We start from the raw sequence: 24,888 nt of genomic DNA, 5'->3' as shown, positions 1-24,888 counted from the left end.
TTTAGAGCCAGCTCCTTGTTCATACTCTCTGCGGTGGCCAAGGATTTACTAGTCTCTACACGGAGGTTATCCGCGAGCCTAGCTTTGTTTCGGGCATCTTTCACCCACTCCTCAGCCATAAAGACCTCCTGGATGGCCTGCACAAAAACAATAGAAGAATGCTTTATCAAATAAGGAAAAGATAACATAGCATGGGGTTATTAAGGCATGTTAAGAAGCTTACCAAGGCCAAGTCCCTTTTCAGGGACAGAAAGAGGTCCTGTTGCCTCATATTCTTCAAAGTAGCCATATCCCTCGGTAGGCTGCTCTAGGGCGTCAGTAAGGTAATGGGCATTCCCTCCCTAGAACTCCCTGATAGTGGAGTTCCATGGTATGGCTGCCCCATCTAACTCTAGTTGACGGTTCCACGCTGGATTCTGAAGGCGCACCTCGACCACGTGCCGATCCTCCTTGCTCTCGACCGAGGAAGCTCTCCCTTTGCCCTTGGCTGTCTTTGGAAGCTTTGGAGGAACATCCTCATTATGAGGGACCAACCCCCCTCCTTGGCCACCTCCTTGTCCTTCTTCCTCTTCTTTAAGTTGGCAAGTGCAAAAAGGTTGACTGAAGGAGAAGGAGGAGGATGAGGAAGCTTAGACCTTGTAGTGTCCTTGGGTGCCAACCCCTTGGCCCTGTTCGCGAGGAGCTCACGTAGACCCTGCTTCCTATCCAGCGAAATTTCCTCTTCTTCTTTTTCCTTCAAGCTACTAACTACACGTGCAACAACGAATCCGAAGGGAGTGATGCCTAAAGATCTGTCAAGCTTGTCTTTCGAATTTGAGACTTGAATCACAGGCTCTCCCTGCTCCTCTCTCTCTCTTCCTCAAGCTGAAATTGGTCTATCTTCACCTCGAGTGACAGGTGCGAAGAAGCTGTCTCTTCTCTCGGAACTGCTGCTTCATGGGGATAATGATGGGACGGCAGTTCAACTTGTATGGTGCCTTCTCGGGCTAGGAATCCAGGCACCAAGACATCAATTCGAGCCAACCGAGGATCACCTGCTCTAATTGCGTTGCCTACATCCTGAAACTTATCGGATAGAGGCTTGAAGTCGAGGATAAGGTGGACAACTCTCAGTTGTCTGTCCTCGTCACAAAACACCTTTGCTCTCAGCACCCTGTTGAGATCTGGAACGTTAACAAAGTAAAGGTTGGGGGCCACATATCTTTTATTTGCGAAAACAGCTGAGGAAGCAAAACCACAGTTAGAAAAACAAGCCCTCAGTTAGAAGGGAACAAAATACTAAAGGAACAAAGAGGGAAGTAAGCTACAAAACTAATTCCCTTGTTTTTTATTTTAAATTTTTTTTAATTTTAAGAAAAGGCCTAAACCTAGGGTACCTCACCTGGTGCTCCCTCCTGGGTTGGGCAGTGAAGACCGCTATGCCCTTGTTGGACTTGGGGAGACGAGATAAGCCTAACGTCAGAAAAACTAGACTTAAGGTAATAGCCCGACTCTGTAAGCAGATGGCATTCGTACATCCAAACAACGTCGTGCCAGATGAGGCCTAACCTCATTTGCTCGTTGAGAGCATCTACACTACCTAAAACCCTAAACAGGTTAGGCGCTCATTGGTGAGGGCATATCTTATAGGAGATCAAGTAGTCCCTGGTCACTCTACCCATGGGAAGCCTCATTCCCTCTTCTATGAAGGTGTTCATGGGAATGACGAGTTCTCCTTCCTTTTTGTGGGTATGCCAATCACCTAGAGGGCAATACTGCAAGGAGACGCCCTAGGGAATACGAAACAGGGCCCTAAACCCCTCCATACCTACGGGGGTATCTACTAAAGGAGCAAACCTACCCATCTAAGCAGACTAATGAGAAGCGAAAGAGATGTTTGTGAAGAAAGAAATAGAAAACAGGAGGCCGAGGAGACTGGTCGAGGAGAAAAGAACCTAGGAATGAAAGAACCTATGAAAATAAAAGTGAGAGTCACCTTAGGAGCTTCTTGAAAGTTTGAAGGTTTGGAAAATGAGAGAAATGAATCCCCCAGGTGCCTTATATAGGAGGCAGAGTTGGGCGGGAGTTACCTCGCCCAAATTTCGAGGAAAAATACCAGCCTTAGGATCTCCATCTCACCATAAGACATGGGGAACAAGGCGTCGCATGGAGCATTTAATGAGACATTATGGACTCTGAAGCGCCAGGAATGGTTACAGGGCATGCGAAGTGACGTTCTCATGTGGGAAAAACAAAGATGTGTGTGGAGTCAATCACTCAAGATCGAAACCCCATTTTTCTCCTCAAATAAGAGAGAAAAACAGAAGTTTTAAGGGGCTATTGTGAGGTATAGAAATTTAATAAGGAAATCATGCCACGTGTCATACCCAAGGCCAAAGAGGCCAATATAGTTCTGAGGAGTCCATACACTCGGATGGTAGGGCCGGAGAGACAAACAATGGCCACGTCAATGACACATTTCCAGAGGGGGCCACACTGTAGAGGATGAGCTTCAGAGAGGGGGTTAGCCCTGACGTGATTGGAGAGATGGTAACTGCTACCTCATTTAATGCACCTCACCAAACACCCTAGCCTCATTTATGTGAAGATGACCCCTAAACAGTGCCGTCTTGGTTGTCACAACTCACAGAAGACTTGGAAGGGCGTCTAATGGGACAAGCACTCAAGTAGTGGCCTACATAATCAACAAATGGAGGGCCAGGATCAAGAGAAATGGGCTATATAATGGAAGAGAACCTCCAGGAATGAAGGGGGATCGGAGAATCTGTAGAAAAAATACTGTTGCAACAAGAACTGAAATTGTATCAAAGTCTAAAAGAAATATACTCAAGACCTGTCCACCTCAGACTTTGCCAAGGAAGGATTTTCTTTGCATACAGCTTAATTTTCTTTGCTTTCTTACTATCTTTAATCCACTATGCGCATTACTCAATCCATCCATTGAAGCCTAGTTTTTAAGTTCACTCTCTACAAATTCATTGTGCTGGGCTCTTTGAGCCCTAATCTAGTTACGTCTTGGACTTAGGATCCAAACCAAGCCCTTACAAATAGTAATATAAGAAAAAAAAATACACTTGTTAATGATTTATTGATTTATACGCATATATTTATTATGGTCGTGTGTGCTTTTTTTGAAATTTGTACATAATATGACTTTTTTTGTAAATGTATAAAAATATTATTTAATAAAGCATTAAATACAATGTAACCATTACAATTAGGGCATTTTTAACAAAAGCCTTATAAAAATTAACATTTTTGCATGTGACTTTTGAAGTTTGTAGCATATTTTTGCACTAGGTGCTTATTAATACCCAAAAAAAGTAAAGCCTATTAAAAATTTATAATATGCAAATAAAGAGAAGCAAATTCAAGTAAGTTTCTGTTTGCTCAATTGGTAAAGTTTTTGTCATTAAATAAGAGATATAGCATTTGAACCCACCTACATTATAAACCAATTAGTGTATTAATTTAATGATAAAAATAATCATTATAAAATAAAAAATAATCATTAATTGAGTTGGAAGGAAACCCGCAATGAGCCAAAAGCAGTTAAAGAGTGAAAATGGTAAATCCTGTCACGGCAGGCAGTATAAAAGGCCATAGTTGTGAACAGTGAAGAAAAGGAGGGGGGGGGGAACAACGACGAGAAATAGAGTTAGAACGAAGAAGAAAAGAGCAAAAGAAAAAAAGAAAGGACACGGAAATCCAAGAAAAACATGAATGATAGGAAAAAAGGCATGCATCAAGAGTCTACTCATTTCTCTTCCTCTCAATAGACCCATTTTCTGATAAGTTAAGAATTTAAGTTTAAGTTATCTAGGTCCTTATTCCAAAGCGTGTAATCTTTACGGCATGAGTCTTCTCTAAGGTTACCCACATTGGAGATCGGCTCACTTTTTGGACTTATGTTTGCTGAAAAGGTGAAAAGCTAAGCCCTTTCTTTTAGCAAATGAATCTCATTTTTGGCTAACAAATGACTAACTTGTAGCCTTATTACTAAACTGTTTGCTGCAATTTTGTTATTCATGATTGTATAATTCTGCAAACCTCGTTACTCTCCTTTGTTGTGTTATTTACGCGTTATTATTATTTAGAAATGTTTTAGTTATCTTTCTATATTGTGGCTTTTGCTATAATATCTGCAACAGTTGTTCTTGCTGTGAGCACACTATACATTTAAGGTTCCTGCCAATGCGCGTCTACATGGAGATGGCCTAACTTGCTCACAAGCTAGCTTAAAGTATGTTTCAGTTAAGCCAATTTCAGCTCTCCTACCTCAAAATCAAGGGCCAAGTGGTATAGTAGGAGAAATGAAGCCCAAAACACAAAAGGCCCACCACTATCTCTAATATTATTCTTTTTCAATTTTTCATAAAACGTTTCCTAAAATAAATGATTAATGTATGCCCGATATATAATAATTGGACCCATAAAAAAATGCAAAAGAATATGCTACTGTTTTCTAAATAAGGTAAATTTTAGATTTTAGGTACTGTACAATCCTTAATTAGGTGCTAAACTTTAGTTTTTCTAATTAAATTCTACATGTGGTCTAATAAATTTTTTTTGATATCAACAAATTTATTAATAAGTTTCTCAAAAAAAAATTTATTAACAAAGGAACCATAAACTATAGACAAAAAACCAAATCTTAGCTTGCTCAAGAACTAATACATCAAAAAAAGTTGATAGAACAAAGCCAAGAACCAAACAACTTAAAGAAGCAAATCAAGTTGCCTATATTTCACTACATATGATCTTATAACTATACACGAAAGAAGAACACTGTTTGATAAACTCTTCTCTTTTTTTTTTTAGGTTAAATGGAACATACATAATACAGACTAGAAGCAAACATATTAACAAGAGAGGAAATATCAGAGTTGGCTCCGGCATAGAACAACCCCTTTTTGCAATTGCGTCGGCACATTTATTCCCTCCCTGGAATACATTCTCCTCTCTGACTTGGTGAAAGCTGCCTAACAAACAACTGCCATGATTAAGAAGAGGGGAGTATATTCTATTTTAGCACTGGTGTTAAACAACTTAAACTTAGTCAGGTCTACAATCACTTTTGCACTGTCTGATAAATTAATAAGCCATATAATTCCATTTGGATTCGCTACATTCCAGGCCATGTGGATATGCTACATTCTAGGCCACATGGATGAATTTTATTACTTGATAAAATAATAAGTCATATGGTCCCATTCCATTAAAAAAGAAAAAGAAAAAAAAGAGAGAGTCATATTGTCCCATAAAAATAATTAAATAAGATTGTAAAAAAATTAATAATAAATGTACATCTGTTCTGAAAGGTGGAAGCTGACACTTAACCCTCTCTTGACCCCACATATTTACAATGAACTGGTAACGTAGACTGCATGAGGAGAAGCTTTAATTAATGAACCCAACTAGTCGGCAAATTAAAGAAGACAAGTTGAATTAAGCTGTGTGGATGAAGAGTTTAGTGCACATTTTTTTTTTCTTCCTCTAAGCCATGGAGACTTTGAGAGACTTCGAAAGAGATCTGGGGGAGATGAGAGAGTATTACTGTCAAGGAAAGACTAAAGAAGCATCTTGGAGAGAGTCACAGCTCAAAGGGTTGCTTACTCTGCTAAAGGAGAAAGAGGGTGATATCCTTAATGCTCTTATGCAAGACTTGGGAAAGCATCAGGTTGAGACTTTTAGAGATGAGGTATACAAACTATATATCTTGTTCCATTTTTTTAATTTTCTATATGTACACACATATATGGATTACCCTCTAAAAAATAAAAGTCATAATAATTTTTTTTTTTTTTTTTTATAGCAGTCATAATAACCTGTTTGAGAGGTTACTAAAAGTCATAATAACTTTTTTTTTCTATATGTACACACATATATGGATTACCCTCTAAAAAATAAGTGTCATAATAACTTCTTCTTTATTTTTTTTTTATATAGTAGTCATAATAACTTTTTTTTCTATATGTACACACATATATGGATTACCCTCTAAAAAAAAGAGTCACAATTTTTTTTTATTTTTATAGTAGTCATAATAACTTGTTTCAGTGCATGTTTTTGTGGCTGTCCTGTTTCTAATAAAAAAAAAAATTCCTTGGTAAATTACGCATACATCCAATAGGATTTGAACACACAAATTCATCACCTTCATTTGGTAGGGTCTAATATTATTTATCACATAAAATGGGTTTAGAAGTAATATTGCACAACTGTTCTTAGCCAAAATTACAAGAAATTTGTTTAATTATTCACTACCCTCACAAAGGAAAATGAACATGAATAGAATTTGAACATCTTTTTACAAGGATGTAAATAGTGGTAAAGACTATTGGATTCATTTTTAAGATGTAGGAGAGATTGAGAGTTTGACTCTTGCTTTTGTTATACATAAATTCTCCTTATTTGCAGATAGGAACCTTGATTAAGACACTGAATTTGGCATTGGAGTCTTTGAGGGAATGGATGTCAGGAAGAAAGGTAAGTTCAACTACTAGAACTTACATGGCATTATTAATAATAATAATAATTAATAGAGAAAAGAAAGAAGAAACGAATTATTTGTATATTTCATAACAATAAACCCCCCAAAAAAGACTAAATTATATTTTTAACTCTTTAATTTTGGTTTTTTTTTTTTTTTTTTCATTTTGGTCTCTTAAGTTTGAGATTTTTCATTTTAGTCTACCAAGTCTGATTTCATTTGGTCCTTATGTCTATGTCGGTGACTCCTATGGCCATTAAGGGAGACACGGTAAATTTTTTAATTCTTTTTTTAAAAGAGAAATAATGCTGTTTAGTGACACTTAACAGCTAAATTAGTCATGACAATAGATGAAATATTGATTATTTTGAAAACTTAATCAAACTTAGTGGATCAAAATTAAGACAATCTCAAACTTTCAGGATCAAAGTGTAATTTAATAAAAAAATTGGTGTAATAATATTTTATTGGGATTCTACATGGAAAAAAAGAGTTTGTAGAACCTTCTAAAATTTTCCTGCTTTCCAGTAAGCAAAGAAGTTAAAGTTTATACATAAACCACCATGTTGATTTAGTCACTTGCTAATAAAATTCAAGAATGTTTTTTGTGAGAAACATATTCACGTAGTAAATTGAGGCAACATATACTAACAATTCTCGTTAATGTATGGTTTATAGGCTAAACTACCGCAAATTGCTTTGCTCACTAGTGCAGAAATTGTTCCTGAGCCTCTTGGCCTTGTCCTCATTATTTCATCTTGGAATTTTCCCTTTGGTAAGTAAATTATTATATATACCTTTGAGAACATGATAAATTATTGATTGTTTCAAAAGTTTAAAATCTTAAGAAATGATGAATTTATTCATTTAATCATTATTCTAGCACTTTCCTATACGTTTGGCCCAATCTCCCTTTAACAAGTGAGATCTAGAATGGGGACTTTTTAATATTTTAAATAGGAGGCAGCTAGAGTGGAGGTAGAGTTCAAACTCAATATCATAGTTTTTTATATCATGATAAATCATTGATTGTCCCAAAAACTTAAATGGATAGTAAATGTTGAATTCAATCATTAAACCATTATTCTAACATAACTAGGGAAAAAAATATAATAGTTTGCTTCATTTTTCTTCTTCCATATCCTTAATAATGATTGAATTGTTGTCATTTTGTTACAAAATATAGGACTGTCCTTGGAACCAATGATAGGGGCATTAGCAGCTGGAAATACAGTGGTTCTAAAGCCCTCTGAATTGGCTCCTGCTAGTGCTTCTCTTCTAGCAACTGCAATTTCCACTTACTTGGACAACAAAGCTGTCAAGGTTATCCAAGGTGGACCATCTGTGGGTGAACAACTCCTACAGCAGAGATGGGACAAGATCTTCTTTACAGGTAAAATCAGTCTCTCATCTTTCTAACACTGCCCCTCGCACGTGGATCCAGACCAGTGGCGGAGCTAGGATTTTAGTCTAGAGGGGGCAAAATTAAAAGACGATATTAAAAGTAAAATTTATCTAAAAAAACATTAATCAACAATAATAACAAAATAAATAAACAATTGTAAGCAAATATGAATATATTTCATATTATTAAAATAAATAAACAAAAACAACCAATTTATAGCTACTAAAAAATTTACAAATTGATGGAGTAAAAATATGATTAGTGTTACTTAAAAAATATAATGAATAAATGTTTGAAATTATTTTTTGTGATTGGTGACATGCCAATTTGTAAGATATAAGTAGTAAAATTTGTAATATCTTTAGCATCATTCAAAGATAAAATGCTGTGAAAAGTATCATAAATAGTAAAAATAGTGTAAATAATGATATAAAATAAAAATAAAAAAAATAGTGAAATAGGTAGTTTGGTCACTTTCAAGTTTCAACAAGTAGAAGTCTTTTTTCTTTTTTCTTTTTTCCTCCATGTGACTACTAATACAAAAAAAAAAAAAAAAAAAAAAAAAAAATTTATTAGTCAGGGGGGCAGGTGCCCCCCCTTGCTCCCCTCTGGCTCCGCCAGTGATCCAGACTCATGCTCAATATAACTTTTTTAATGAGAAATAAAGTGAAGACATGGTTCAAACTTATGATCACTCACTGTAACATTATGATAAACTAACACTTGATCCAAAAGCTTAGACTGATATGCAATAATGAATTTTATTCACCTAATCATTATTCTAACCATTGGTTTTAAAAGATTAAGTAATTCAATCTTAATCTCAATGCTTAGGAAGTGCACATGTTGGAAGGATTGTCATGTCTGCTGCTGTGAAGCATCTAACACCTGTTACTCTAGAGTTGGGTGGAAAATGCCCTGCCGTTCTTGATTCCCTTTCTAGCTCTTGGGACGTAAAGGTAACTTTGGCCTTAGTGTGTTACACTATAATATTTTATAGTCACAGAATTGGCCTACACACATGCATTTCTAGTCTATGTTATGACAATATGTTAAGTTGAGTTCTTTTGTGCTGTCTAATCTCAAGGTGGCAGTAAAACGAATTGTTTATGGGAAATTTGGTTGCTGTGCTGGTCAAGCATGCATAGCAATAGACTACATCCTTGTTGAAAAGAAATTTACACGCACTGTGGTATGAAAGTAGTAGTTTATGCTAAATCTTATATGAGTTTTTAAGTTTTTTGGGGTTTGTTTGTAATGCAACAACATTTTGAAATAATGATACTCTTTTTCAGGTGGAGTTGATGAAGAGTATGATCAAGGAAATGTTTGGAGAAAATCCAAAGGAATCACACAGCATTGCAAGGATAATAAATAAACAACATCTCTTACGACTTAAGAATCTTCTTAAGAATCCACATGTTGATTCCTCTACTGTTTACGGTGGTTCAGTGGATGAAGATAACTTGTAATTGACATTATTTAATCTCTTTTGTGAATATGGACCTTATTGTTTAAGCTCTCTCTCTCTCTCTTTAAACCCCCCCCCCCTCCCTTTTCCATTTTGTTAAAGAAGTTTTGGTTATATATGAATTCATAGCGTTCATATTCTATAAATTGGTTTTTATATGGGATTAATCCTATATTAAATTATTTCATTGTGATATTTTAAGGATTTGAAAAGAGAAAAATGCTTGGTATATAAGAGAAAGTTGAGCTTCTGTTCTTAACCCCCCTTTTTTCATTAGGACAATTTTCTTTAACAGCTTGTCTTGTTCTTTAATTTGTATGTTTCACAAGTATTAGTTTTAATATGCTTGTTATTGATCTCCATTCAGGTTCATTGAGCCAACAATCTTGTTGGATCCTCCTCTCCAAGCAGAAATTATGACAGATGAAATCTTTGGTCCATTGCTTCCAATAATTACAGTAAGACACATGCAGAAATAATGTACTATTTAATAGGTTTCTTTACTGGCCTTAATGGGCAGTATATATATGATTGTGGTGGTAGCTCAAGAAAGTTGAGTACTCAGTCGCAGATAAGGCATGTTGTACATTTATAGTGATTCTTTTCTTGGTTTGACAGCTAGAGAAGATTGAAGACAGTATTCAATTCATAAATTCAAAGCCTAAAGCACTGGCTATATATTGCTTCACCAAAAATAAAACACTCCAACGAAGGATGATTTCTGAAACATCATCTGGAAGCGTGACATTCAACGATACAATTATTCAAGTATGTTATCGATAAGTTAATTATCTGCACTAGTTTTAGTTTCTCAAGTAAACTAAAGTGTCTGAGCTGTGCCTAATGAGTGAATATTAAACTACACTTCATTACAAAGGCCAAAAATCAGTGTAATAGACCTCAATGCTTATATCTTCTAAATTCTTAGTCTAAAGGCTTGCATTTGGCTATGTGTAGTATGCAGCTGATACCCTCCCATTTGGAGGAGTTGGTGGAAGTGGATTTGGCAGGTACCATGGAAAGTTCTCATTTGACACATTCAGCCATGAGAAGGCCATTGTAAGAAGAAGTTTCCTTACTGAATTTTGGTTCAGATTTCCTCCATGGAACAATCACAAGTTTCAACTTTTGGCGTCCAGTTTCAATTACGATTATCTTGGATTAGTCCTTGTCATACTTGGCTTGAAGAGTTATAGGCAGGGATTAGGTGACATATAGCTACTTTTATCAAAAGTACATTGCTCATCCAAATGGAAGAGAGAGAGAGAGAGAGAGAGAGAGAGGAATCACATTCAGATATTCACTTGAAAGTGTTATTATTCATAGTATCAATAACCACTGTGTGCAAATTGTTGCGCTCTAAATTTAGCAAATAAAAGCAATGGGAGCTTTGAGGATATGCTTCCCCCTGTGAATTAGCAAGAATTTCTTATGAGGGCTAAAAGTTTGTATTACTAATAGAATACTGTTATGTTTTTATTTTATATATTAGGGGTATGTTTTATTATTTAATCTTATGTTTAAAATTCTAAGGTTATAACTTCCAATTAAGAAGTTTTGTTGTGTACCATATCAGTAATGAGCTAGGTATCACTCAGTTATTCCTATGTGTTTGTCTATGAACTCAAGTTCATTTTACGGAAGTCAAGTGATAGCCCAATGATAATGACAATATTTGTAAACTTGTAGTGCTCTAGTTATGTGGTTTCAACCCCACATCTCCCTTCTTTACTATCTACCTATTTAAAAAAACATAAAAATAAAATGTTCACTTCACGGGAGGAGATTGGACAATATCATTAAGTCACAAGACATTTGGTAGTTTGGTGTGCTATAGTTGAAAGAGTCATCCCAAAATAACAATTATTAAAATTTATTTTAATTATTTCTTTTCGCTACAAATATATATATATATATATATATATATATATATATATTTAAGGGATTGAAATTAAAAAAATATTAAGAAAAAAGTTAAGAAAAGTAAAAAGTTAAAGTTAAAAAAGTGAAAAAAAAATTGTGAGAGAAGAGTGGGCTAATTGAATTCACATTCTAAATATTGGGGAACATTACAAAAGTAATATGAAGGATATATATATATATATATATATATATATATATATATATATATATATATATATTTGGGACAAGCGAGAGGTATTACTTATTACATTAGTTGACTTGTACTTTTGATGTGAGAGAAAAAAGTTAGAAAAATAAAAAGTTTAAAGGTTTAAAAAATTTATGATACAAGGGCTGAGGTTAAAAAGAACCTTTTTAACTTGATCTTAAACCTTGAAAGACCTATGTACTGTAGTTGCTAATTTGCAATTGCACCAAATCTAAATCTGTGTATATATGTATCAGTATAATTGTTAACTGTAGTTATCCACTCTAAATTATGGTGTATTTATAATATGCGCACTACCCCAATTCAACATTTGTAGTGTTCATCGTCCAAATGAGTATCTAAATACCAGATTAATCTCAAATCAAGTGTCAATTGCAGAAGTGCAGTTTTTTTTTTTTAGTTTAAATTGTCATGGTAAAGTTGTTCCCCAAAAAAAAAAAAGTCGTCATTATAAATACTCCAATGGTTTATAGTAAATAACTATATACTGATCAATTAATTAAGACCCTGACTTGAATGATGGTGTAGATATAACAAATTAATCTTTTCTTTTTTACATTAATTTGTTATAACAAATTAATCTTGAATTAGGGTTTCAATTGAAATTTTTTATATTTTATGGTGTGCATTACAAATATGTCCTTAGTTTAGGATGGATAATTGCAATTAACCTTGTATAATCTTTGAATTAGTTTAATATTTCAAAAAAAGAAAGAAAAAGAAAAAAGAGACAAGCATGATGAACAGAGATAATGCTATCAAATGGTATGTATTACTATTACCTTTGATGTCTTATTTCAAAATACTAAAAAGTGTCAACCAATATAATTGAAACATGACACTAATAAGTTTTCTTCTTATGTTATATTTTTTTGATAGTTACAAAAGAAAACCTTTTATAACCCTAAGATACTTTAGGAAGCAAATTTTATTAAAGAAAATAAAGATCAATCTTCAATCAATACCAAAAAGAATGTGGATTCCAGTTAGCTCAACTGGTAAAATCTCTAACGGTTGAATAAAGGGTCTAAGATTCAATTCTCGCTTACACTAAAACTGATTGGTGTCTATTTGTTTGATAATAAATGAGCTATCATGGGAAGCGGACGTCATATGTTGAAACTTTCTATAAAAAAAAAAAATATAAAAAAAAAAAAAAAAAAACCAAAAAGAATGTTTTAAAAAGGAAACAATACTAATAAATTATTTGAAAGGAAAAAGAAATTTTACCGTTAAAATATTTTAATGAAACCCCAAAAAGGACTTATTATATACATTGTTCAACAGTTCAAAAAGGTCTCTGAATTGCAAGGGAAAGTTTCCGCCAATTTTCTCTCTCTTACAAAAACTCTCTTTCTCTTTCTCTCTCTTCGTGCTCGAAACCCTAGCACCACCACCATCACCATCTCCATCGCACTGTGTTTTCTGTACATCCATGGTGGAGACTCCAAAGAAGCACCTCCTCAAGTCACCGAGGAGCTCTAAACACCAAACGAAATTGACTCCAAAACCCTCTTCGCCTTCACCTCTCACTCCTGTAACTCCTCAAACCCAAACCCCAACCCCTCACAAATCCTCTCGCTCAAACTCTCTACCCTTCAATCCACCAATCCTGAGTGGCAAGAAAACGAGCCGCATTTCCGATCCAACCACTCCCTAAGATTCAACCCAATAAAACACTGAAATTGCCCTCTTTAATATATTATGGTCACTTTTTCCTTTACTCTCTCATCCTCTCTTCCTTCGTTCCAAATGTATAATATTTCTTAGCATGTACCATTAACAAATTCAGTTAACAAGACATATTTAGTAATTAATCTCTTTGTCTCTTTCTCTCATATGTCATATTCAACTTTAACATCTTAGTCAACTTTACCTCGCTTGTTTATCATATAATTTTCCAGTTTTTATTCAAATTTATGCTTTACAAACTCCATTTACACTTTGTTTTAATCCAGAATTGAGGCAAGCATATATGTCATTTGATTTTCAATATAGAATGTTCCATATATACCTAGCTTACAGCATTCATATCAATCCATGTATAATAGAAGAAAGGTATAAAAGTTACACAATTTTTCTTAAAATGACCAATATCAGTCGGTGTATAATTGTGTAAATTATTTACAAGTTTGCAACAGCTACCATGTAAATTTACACAAATATTACTCATTTTGCATCTTGTTGTTTATTATCTTTGTACATATCTCGAGAATGAAGGAGGAGAGTAAATGATGGTTGTTAATATATTATATGTGAAAAAAGAAAAACAATTTAAATAAAAATTAAGAAAATTTGATATTTTAGTGAAATGTAATGTAAAATAGATAATTTGATGTGTGCATGTTATTTTGAAGAATGAGTATGTAAAATAGAAAAAATAAGTTTTATACTAAAAAACAAATTACATGAACGGATACAAATGCTCAAATGCACCTCATTTAAATCCACATGCCATGCGTGGGAACATATCATGTGAATTTTTTAAATTTGATCGTACCAGAATTAAGTAAATGGACCGATCAAGAAATACGGTGCTGGATTAGAAGTGAGACGACTTAAGATGTAGGCCGAATAGTGAATTGACAAGTCCCCATATAATGGACATTGATTTCAGAACGTGTTTTTTGTTCAACTGTACTGAACACCAATAAATACCAAAAAAGGAAAAAGTCAAAGTAATAAAAGAAGCTTAAAAAAGCAAAAGATAAATTGAAGAGAAGCATCTTTTTCTATGTTTGTGGTTTGAAGTTGAACCACCTCCCTCTCTCGTTGTTTCCTTATCTGGAAAAACATTTTAACATTATTTTAGTAATTATTTAGTTGGATAAACTACGTATTTGGTCTCTATCTTATATATCATATTTCAATTTGATCCCTAACCTTTTGATTGTGTTAATTTAGTCCCTAACGTTTCAGTACTATATCAATTTAATCCCTACAGTTATCTTTTGGATGAAAATTAATGACATGTCTAATAGCCAAAATAAAAAATTAGCTTCTATTGATGTGACAATAAACTAAAATTTTATTTTGACTGTTTGCTATGTAAACAATTTTCATCTAATATATAATGGTAAAAACTAAATTGACACGACATTAAAAGGTTAAGGACCAAATTGACACAATTGAAAGGTTAAGGACTAAATTAAAATATGGTATAAAGACTAGGGACTAAATATGTAGTTTACGCTATTTAGTTTGTATGAGATGAGGAATATTACACATATTTGGAAAAATAGTCTGATATTCAGACTTTTAGACACCCACTTTAGTACAATGAATAAATAAATATAGTCACTTTAGTACAATGAATAAATAAGTATATATAGTCAATGCATTGCTTGGTTTTGTTTTTACAAAAAATATTTATCCATAACATTTTTACAATTTTTTAAAAACAAATTATAAGTAGTGAGTTGTTGCCGACTGTTATTGTAGGACAAAAAAATAATTTCAATGATAAGTTCAAAATTAAACGTAGTAAGTAATAACAACTTATCACCTAAAATTTGTTGTAAAAAATTTTTAGATGAAACATTTTTCTTGTTCTTTTGTGTTCTTTTTTAGGAGGGAGAGGTTCTTCTTTCCTCTTTGTTTTTCTTCTTCTCTCTCTTTTTTTTTTTTTTTTTTTTTTTTTTTTTTTTTTTTTTTTTTTTTTTTGGGATAAGGGGAGAGGTTCAGTTGATTTGTGTCAAAGAAAAAATGGTCCCATCTCCGATCTCTTCAAATTGAAAATACAAGAACGAAATTTATTTGTTTGTCTCTCTACCAAAAAATTGGGGCCAAGCCTAACTGCATGTCCTTGTCTTCCAACAAGACCTCAGACCTTCCGTTCCCAAATGTAACCCAAAAAAGAAGAGGCCAAATTATTTATTATTCCACATTCTAGACTTTTCATGTGAATTTTGTAGCTTGTGATCTCATTCCTAGCTTAACACCTTGTCGGCATTTTAGAGTTGAAGGGGCTTGTAATGCAAATGCCTCATGGCCCAATTTTTTGTTAGCTTTAATTTTAATCTCAGAATATTAATTTAAGATGGGATTAAATTTAGAAATGAAAGAGTCACAATTAGGTGGAATTTCTCTTTCTTTCATTCTTTTTTCTTTTTGGGTACCCCAAATTTTAAAAGTTTCAGTTTCAATCTAAAAAAATTTGAAAAACATCAAAATTTTCGTCCCATCCTTCTAAGCCTTTAAGAAATTGCATAAATGGAAGATATAGTATTGACATGGCAAGTTAAAAAGTTAAAAGTGCGGCATGAAAAAAATTTAACAATAAATGGATGGGAGGCTTGATTCTTTTAAAACTTTGGGTTAATCCAATTCTCCCTTTGGATAAAGTTTTGAAATTAGGTTCCTTATTACTTAAGTTCCCTACACACAAAAAAAGTATCATATTATTAAATTCAAGTTAAAAATTATGAGTCATATTTTCTTAATTTCTCTGTGCAACCTCAAATTCACATGCATTAAAACATAGAGAGAGAAAATATGACTCGTTCATAAATTCAAGAGAAAGTTCATTGAAGTTTCTCAATACAAAAGGACTAAAAAGATATAATGATCTCTTCCCAAAAAACTTATTTGTAGTTTTTTTTTTTAATAATTCGAAAGGTGGGATTTGAACTCTAGATATTTCAGTTGAAAACACTAAGAAATATTAGTTGAACTAGAAAGTATTTGGCAAAATGCTTATTTGTAGTTGATAAAAATACAATTATACCTTTAAAAAGTGAGATAATTATTAAGTTCACTCGAAGTACAATTGATGTGGTAATTTATGCTAATACAAGCAAGTTATCTAATATAAAAAATTAATAAATGCTCTCTTATGAATTGGAATATGAGCCCGTTTGTTTAGGCGTATTGAGAGACAAAAACAGGCGTTTCTGCTATCGTGAAAATCTTGATATGTTTTGCTGGGCGAAATTTGTGGGATTGCGTTTTTCAATCAGCAGATTTTCGCGTTTCAGGAAAGGCAATTTCCCATTGCGATTTCGATATCGCGCGATTTGCAAATCGTGATTCCGCCAATATTTTTTGCTGAAAACTAAAAATAGCCTCCCTTTACCGTTGCGTCTCCAATCCTCTCCCATATATCCTCAGTCCTCTGCCTCAACGCATCAGTTTCACAAGGATTAGTTCACAATTTGCTGTTTTTGCTTTGCTCCATCTATCGTCGTTTTTCATCGCAATTCTAGGTAACTACCTCTGTTTTTGCTCTGCCATGAGGTAGATTTTCCTTTGCTTAATATTGTGCGTCTATTTGATGATTTAGTATTTTCAATAATGTAAAAACCAGCAGATTCAACGCATCAGTTTCACAAGAATTGGTTCACGATCTGCTGTTTTTGCTCTACTCCGTGTATCGTCGTTCTTCATCACAATTCTAGGTAACTACCTCTGTTGTTGCTCTGCCATGAGGTAGATTTTTCTTTGCTTAAGATTGTGCATTTGTTTGCATGATGTAGTATTTTCAATAATGTAAAAACCAGCACAGTTTGTTTGATATATTTGGTTCCATGTATGTTGTCGTGATCTTTTTTGATTCTTTGATTGAATCTGTTTGATTCTTTGTGGTTTTAGAACTTACCTAGGAAACTTGGTATTAGTTTGTTATATTATCCTCTTTATATTTATTTTAAACCAAACATTGTGATCTATATTTCTTGTAACCGCATCAAAACAATCAAAAAACCAATCTTGGTATTTCACTTAACCAAAGGGGCCCAAAAAAAACAGATGGTATTACTCAAAATTCGATTTTTATGTCTACACAACAAGGAAAAAAAAATCATACATGGTCATTTTAGAAGGCTACCTTTTAACATGGGAAGGGATTGAATTAACCATAATAAAGGAAACTATAGAAAATAATCACACCTACCTACAACAGATACATAGAAATTATATAGTTCCAAACTATCCAAAAACACAAAAAGAAAAAGTTCTAAGCTAAGTGAATGCTGCAGAATTATTTTGAAAAAGGTTAGAGAGAGTACCAATGGATTATGGTGTGAAAAAAATGGTTGAATTAGGAATTGAATTGGGCTTCCACCAGCTATAGGCATACATGTGTTTTTACACCCCAAGCTATAAAAAGTTGCAACTATTACCCAATTTGTAACAAATCTAGTTATTTACACCCTACTGTTCATCTTGATGATGTTAACTTTAGGGAGCTTTTGTTTAATAAACGTGAGAAATGCCCAGAAAATGTAGTCCAGGCTGGTGCCTGGTCTTATTGACCATATAGAATTTCAATTCTTCAATTTTTCCAAGAAAATCTGTGAAAGAGAGAAAGTCATTTTGTGGTAGAAATGTTATGAAATTACTCCTATTATTCAATTTTCTCATGGGTTTGGTTGTAGAACTTGATGTATTTGGCTGAACATTGATATTAACAAACTTATGTTTTTTTAGATGGGTAAGCCATCACAAAATAGCTCAAATGTTAGAGCTCAATGGCCATCAAGAGTAACAACTATCTTTTGTGAAGCTTGTGTGGATGAGGTATTTAAGGGTAATCGACCTAATACTCACTTTAGTAAGAAGGGTTGGGCAAATATTATAGCAGCTTTTGAAAAGAAAACTAGAAAGGAATATCCTAGGGCGAAGTATAAGCATAAATGGGATAGTTTGAAGAAAGATTGGATACTTTGGAATAAGTTGAAGGGAAGTGAAACTGGATTGGGATGGGATGCAGCCAAAGGAACAATAGCTGCAACTGATGAGTGGTGGGAGAGAAAACTAATGGTATGTTTTGTATAACCCATTGTACATATTTTGTATTACTTCATAAACCATGCTATTTGAGTTATTAATGACAATAATCAAAATTGTAAGAGGTTCATGAAGTTGCAAAATTTCGAGAGAAAGGTTTGGAGAATGTTGACTTATTAGATATTATGTTTAAGGACATTGCGGCCACAGGAGATTTAGCATGGGCCCCCACTTCAGGTGTGTTACCTGATGATCTTGAGACACCTAAGGAGGGGTTAGGTGATACTTCTGCTGACTCATCTTCTCCAAATGATGATGATGACGTTCATGAAGATGAGATTCCTAACCTCACACAACCACCTAACCCAACACAAAAGAAAGGAAAGAAGCGAGTTTTACCATCATCCACACAGAGCGAAGGGAAGAAAGGAGGAACAGCATTACAGTTGACACAACAGCTTAGTCGTATCTGTGATGTTGTTGAGTTAAGGAACTCGGCTTTTTCAGTGGAGCCAAGTAGTACTATTCGTAATGTCATGGAACACGTGTGCACCTTAGATGGCATTGAGAAGAGTTCCGAACTCTACCTCATGGCAGCACGTATTTTTCAGAAACGAGAGAAGAGAGATGTTTGTCGTGATGGAAGAACCACATTTACAACTTCAGTTTTTGCAAGAGGAGGCAAGATTGTTAGGAGGGCACTACTTTGGCACTTAGGGTGTTTTAAGTTTTATCCTAGGAATAATGTTTTATGGAAGAGAGATGTTTAATGTTTTATTGTTTTATCCTTTGAATAATGTGGTTGTTAGGGAGGTCACTACTTTGGCACTTAGGGTATTTTATGTTTTATCCTTTGAATAATGTTTTATGGAAGAGAGAGATGTGTTTAATATTTTATTGTTTTATCCTTTGAATAATGTGGCTGTTAGGGTGTTTTAACTTGTTGGATTGTTAGGGTGTTAGAATCTTTGTAGACTGAATGAGTAGTGTAGTGGCTACTGTAATTAGTGAATTTGTTGCATTATTGTTGCAAGGAAGCATGAAGTTGTAGCCAATTACAAGGTTTAATGTTAAGAAGCTAGCTCCATGAAGCTAGTTGCATTAGGTGCTGCATCAAGTCTGCATCAGGTGCTGCATCTGGGCTCATCAGGTGCTGCATCAGGTGCTGCATTAGGTGGTGCATCAGGTGCTGTATCAGGTGCTGCATCAGGTGCTGCATCAGGTTGATGCTGAGTTAAATGAACGAGCAAAGTGGTGTTAGTGGCTATATGTCCCTTTGTACAGTTTGATGCCCTGCTCTATGGAATGACTGTAGGTAGCCTTTGTTCGAAGGAACAACTTGTAGTGGATGCTTTTTTCTAAAATTTTAGTCTAGTCCCATTGCAAATTTTTCACTAGTTACATTACCCTTCTCTGAATTCACTTTTGTTCATAGTTATCTGAAATGTTCTTAGTAAATACCTAACTAGCCCATTTAGGAGAGAATGACCACAAGGATTTTTAAAAAAAAAATGCTTTGCAAAACTACATTGAAGTTGAAGTAAGGACACTAGTGCTGTTATAAGCAATATTAGGCCAAGGGTGTTCTACAAAGTGTCATTGGACTCCCAAGCTTCCAGGTGAAGCATCAACTAAGCTTGTATAAGAATAAGAGTATTGTGAAATTAGCTGAGCAAACCTCAGATATAAGAATAAGAGTACTGTGATTTAGTAGCTGATCCACCTCCTTGTGGTTTGAGAACCCCCCTTCACTTCAATTTTATTTTTATTTGGCTTTGACAATTCATTTTCAGTAACTTGTCAAAGGAATATAAAATAAGGTTTGTCCAATGTAGAAACTAGGGATCCAGTGGATAACAAAGCTTATCCTAATGAGGTACTTGGTGTGCCAATAATATTAATTTTCCTGATTCCTTAGTTTTATTGTTCTACACAATATTCAAATTTCTATATCCTTCCTTTATTTTATTTTATTTTTATTTTCTCTTATACCCCCGGTTATCAGTAGCTCTTTATAGCATGTCTCATCTGATGGTTGGGAAATTCTTATGTTCCTCTGTGTCCATTAATGTTTCTTGTGATTTGGTGGAATTATTATTGTTATTTATGGTGTCCTGTGTCTTTCTTAGCAACTAAGGATGTTATGTCAAAAAATATTTTGAGCCTACAATTCATCCTTGTCCAATGTAAAACGGCACCCATTTACTTAATAAAATAGAAATATTCAATTCACTCGGCAAATATTTCTTTTCTTTAGTTTTGGTGTGCAAGCTAAAGTCAATAGTTAATAGACAAGCGGAGAAATAATACACATCAAACATGTACTAATCCAAGCAGCATATATTACAGAATTCCAGTTTTCCTTTTTCATCTCTCCAATGGGATACTTCATAATTACATCAAAAGGGTTGAGATAAGCTATATCTTGAACAATGCGAGACCCACCTTGTTAATCTGAGATTGAGTAGCTTTGTAAAAAGGTTAGGGAGCTAGTTATTAACATAGATGAAGTTATGAAGTAGTTTTTTCACTTAATCTTAGATTGATACTACCTATGGTTTTCCATAGGTAGTATCAATCTAAGATACCATAGGTAGTATCAATCTAAGATACTTTTGTGGGCTTTTGTTTGTGTGATAGATACTTATTTTGATTTATCTAGTTATTATTTTTTAAATGTTTAGTCATTTTCTTTATTGTGATTTATCTAATTTATTGATATAATATTTTAGGTGTTATTCCTATGGATTACAATGATTATATTGATAATAGTGATGAAGATCATTCTTCTAAAGTGGAAATCGATGAATATGATAATGAGGAATTATACGATCTTGCTATTGCTGGATGTCATGTTGCAGTGACATATTATATGAAATATATGAATAAACAACCTTGTAGAGATTCTGAACAAACTGGCTATATGTGGTTGATGAATTGTTTGACGGGTAATGAAACGAAATGTTACAAAATGTTTAGAATGAAGCCACATGTTTTCCTTCAATTGTGTAATGTTTTACAACATACATATGGACTTCAGCACACAAGGCATATTAGGCTTGAAGAGTCAGTAGGAATATGTTTAATGATACTTGGACAAGGAGCTTGTTATAGGATGGTTCAAGAAAGATTCTAACATTCTGGTGAGACTATACACAAACATTTTCATAGAGTTTTGAAACGCCTTAGCATAATGTCAATGGATATCCTCAAGCCTTCTGACCCTACATTTAGTGTAGTTCCAAGACATATACAGAAGAATCCATTGTACATGCCACACTTTCAGGTATTCATTTCATACCTTGTAATTTGTTTCTAATATTCGTTACGATTATTTCCCAAGTATCTAAAATTTATATTCTAGTTTAGGACTGCATTGGTGCCATTGACGGTACACATATCCAAGTTGTTGTTGGAGATGACAAAAAAGCTTCATATTATAATAGAAAGGGCGTGACATCCTTTAATGTGATGGTAGTATGCGATTTTGATTTACTTTTTACATTTGTTATGGCTGGGTGGGAGGGTGCAGCACATGATACACGTATTTTCTTAAATGCTATTCGTCGCCAATCTGTCAACTTTCCAAAACCACCACCAGGTATATAAAATTTTTATATATTAAATATCTATGAAGGATATTATTTATGTACATCTTACATTTTTTTTTCTTTTACTAGGAAAATATTATTTAGTTGATGTTGGATACCCCTTACGGAAATGATATTTGCCACCTTATAAGGGACAGAGGTATCATCTTTCAGATTTTCAACGAGCTGGTCGAGGGAATCACATAGAAGAGAGGTTTAATTATATTCACTCATCACTTAGAAGTGCAATTGAGCGAACTTTTGGAGTGTGAAAGAATAAATGGAAAATTTTGAAGCAAATGCCACCTTATGACATTAAGCACCAAAGAAACATTATAGTTGCTACTTGTGTTTTGCATAATTTTATTAGAAAGCATGATAGGGAAGATGAGGGATTCAATTGGGATGAACATGACTTGGACAGACCAAAAAGCAATAGTAGTGAAGAAGGTAGTAGCAAACAGGCAAACGTTGAAAATATACAAGATGAGGTTTCCATTCCCAAATGTAACCCAAAAAAGAAGAGGCCAAATTATTTATTATTCCACATTCTAGACTTTTCATGTGAATTTTGTAGCTTGTGATCTCATTCCTAGCTTAACACTGTAGAGAGGGAAAATTCCCGACCTATCATAAGCTGACACATCATACTACTAAGTCCACAAAATACAACCAATTACAAAACGCCACGTACTGCTGCTAGGTTTTGCTATCATTATTCAGAAACCAATAGAAATTTGCCAAGTGTCATTGAAATAAAGGCATGAAACTGCATCAGCATGCGTAAGCAATGACACAAGCAGCTCTGCATGTGCAAGCAATGACACAAGCGATCCAACACGTGTAAGCGATGACATAAGCGGACCAATCAGGCTGTGACATGTGTCACCAATCAGACTCCACCACGTGTCACTCACCAACCCCTAAACTCCTATAAATAGAAGCCTTCCTAAAACATTTAAGGAGACAGAAGGAAGAAGATATCTTGGGTTCAGAAATCCAGAAGCTCAGCCGGAATCAAACCCCAAAGCCTCCAAGAATTTCAAGAACTTCAACCTCGAATACAGACAACATTCAAAGCAAAGTCATCTAAACTACTTGTCTAGATCTCAAAGGTCACTGGAATCAAGCTCAAAAGCCTCCAGAAACCTCAACAAACCACAAATTGGTGAAGCTCTACGGATTCAAGCCTCCAAAACCCTGAAGAACTTCCACCACAAACCTTCAAATACAAAGAACAATCGAAGAGAAATCATCCAAATCATATTCCTAAATCTCAAAGTTTACTAGAATCAAGCTCAAAAGTCTCCAGGAACCTCAACACACCATAAATCAACGAAACTCTACGGAATCAAGCCTCTAAAGCACCGAAGAACTTCCACCACAAACCTTCAAAGACGAAGAACGCCAAGAACACGAAGAACGCGAAGAACACAAAGAACAAAGAATTTCTAACAAGCTCATAGCCAGAGATTCATTGTAATTCCATTTTAAAGATCTTCGATCCATTCTTCAGCTAAATTGAAGTACATTCGGTGTTCGAATCAAAATCACATTACCACAATTCCAATCAACAAATCTTTCAAGGAGATCGAATAAGAGAATCACTCTTTTATAATTACAGAGAATTGTACCACATATTCATCAATACAAATTCGCATTTGTGAAACTATTTTACTTGTTTGATTTATTTCGAACTAAGAAAATTAGTCGTCTACAAACACCTTGTCGGCATTTTAGAGTTGGAGGGGCTTGTAATGCAAATGACTCATGGCCCAATTTTTTGTTAGCTTTAATTTTTTTTTTCTTTTGGATACCCCAAATTTTAAAAGTTTCAGTTTCAATCTAAAAAAATTTGAAAAATATCAAAATTTCCGTCCCATCCTTCTAAGCCTTTAAGAAATTGCATAAATGGAAGATATAGTATTGACATGGCAAATTAAAAAATTAAAAGTGCGGCTTGAAAAAAAATTTAACAATAAATGGATGGGAGGCTTGATTCTTTTAAAATTTTGGGCTAATCCAATTCTCCCTTTGGATAAAGTTTTGAATTAGGTTCCTTATTAGTTATTGTAAGTGCACAATTTGTACTCGGACCCAAACGAGTGATGGGCTCAGGCCCAAAGAGCCTTATACAATGAAATTTGTAGAGTATGGGTTTGAAACCTAGATTAGAGATATTGGAAAGTTTGTTAAACAGGCTAGAATGCCGCAGTCTATGCAAGTAATAGATGGATGTGGCAAAAAACCCTCCTCGGGCGTTAGCCGAGGACAATTTGTATAGCCTTTCTTTTTCTAAACAAAATATTACAATTTTTTAGCTTCCAAAAAAGGGACCTCCCCTTTTCTTTCCTCTCTTGTCTTCTTATATCCTTCTTCTTCTTCCCTGTTTCATCCACGTGTAACACAGATATTTTTTTCAGATACTTGTCCCATCCACCACCTTCTTAAAGTCTTCAAATAATAGCTGAAAGGCTGAATACTACTGTTCAGAGGTTATTTCTTCATTAATGCGGCCAGTGAGGTAGATGCAGGGCCTTTAATGCGGTGATAGCAGCTTTTTCCTTAGATATTTCTCCCACGTTCCTACTTCTAACGGGTGCTTGGATCACGCCTTTACCCAACAGACCTTCTAGAATTCAGTCTCTAAACCCTTTAGCAAGTCCCATGGCCTTTAATGGGCCTGTCTGAGGAGATACTCCACCTCGGACTACTCCTCGGACCATTGCAGTGTGGACTAACCTGTGGGCCCAGAAGACTCTGATTGAACAGACTTACACCAACTAACCAGGCCCAAGGCCCAAACGTGCCTTTAAGCATTTTTACCCCCCACAGTTATTATTACTTAAGTTCCCTACAAAAAAAAAAAGTATCATATTATTAAATTCAAGTTAAAAATTATGAGTCATATTTTCTTTCTCTATGTTTTAATGCATGTGAATTTGAGGTCATATTTTCTTTCTCCACTGCTTCATGGTCTTTTTGCATGAAGTAGCCTTTTTTTTCAATTAAAATTTTTCTAATCTATCCAAAACAAAAAAAAAAAATTGGGCATTGTGGCTATCCAAAGTC

At 34.3% G+C, this 24,888-nt stretch overlaps 1 protein-coding gene and 2 pseudogenes across 2 annotated transcripts; all 3 read left to right on the top strand.

The window, feature by feature from the left end:
• Window positions 1-5,431: 5,431 nt before the first annotated feature.
• LOC142605498 (aldehyde dehydrogenase family 3 member F1-like) lies at window positions 5,432-10,901 on the top strand. 2 transcript variants are annotated; one of them, XM_075776895.1, is made up of 10 exons: window positions 5,432-5,701; window positions 6,421-6,489; window positions 7,172-7,268; window positions 7,680-7,886; window positions 8,733-8,857; window positions 8,986-9,090; window positions 9,194-9,366; window positions 9,737-9,827; window positions 9,988-10,137; window positions 10,327-10,901. In XM_075776895.1, the coding sequence occupies exons 1-10, from the start codon at window positions 5,504-5,506 to the stop codon at window positions 10,585-10,587; spliced, it is 1,476 nt and encodes a 491-aa protein (XP_075633010.1). In that variant the 5' UTR covers window positions 5,432-5,503; the 3' UTR covers window positions 10,588-10,901. The 2 variants fall into 2 exon arrangements, with proteins under 2 accessions (XP_075633010.1, XP_075633011.1); XM_075776896.1 differs by lacking the exon at window positions 8,986-9,090 and having other exon boundaries at window positions 5,474-5,701.
• Window positions 10,902-17,926: 7,025 nt separating this feature from the next.
• On the top strand, window positions 17,927-18,943 carry LOC142607336 (L10-interacting MYB domain-containing protein-like; annotated as a pseudogene).
• A 2,026-nt stretch (window positions 18,944-20,969) lies between these two features.
• LOC142606523 (uncharacterized) lies at window positions 20,970-22,417 on the top strand (annotated as a pseudogene).
• Window positions 22,418-24,888: the final 2,471 nt, after the last annotated feature.

This window comes from Castanea sativa, chromosome 8, assembly GCF_040712315.1.
Source record: "Castanea sativa cultivar Marrone di Chiusa Pesio chromosome 8, ASM4071231v1".
NCBI lineage: Eukaryota > Viridiplantae > Streptophyta > Magnoliopsida > Fagales > Fagaceae > Castanea > Castanea sativa.
This window is presented reverse-complemented; position numbering and strand designations above follow the sequence as displayed.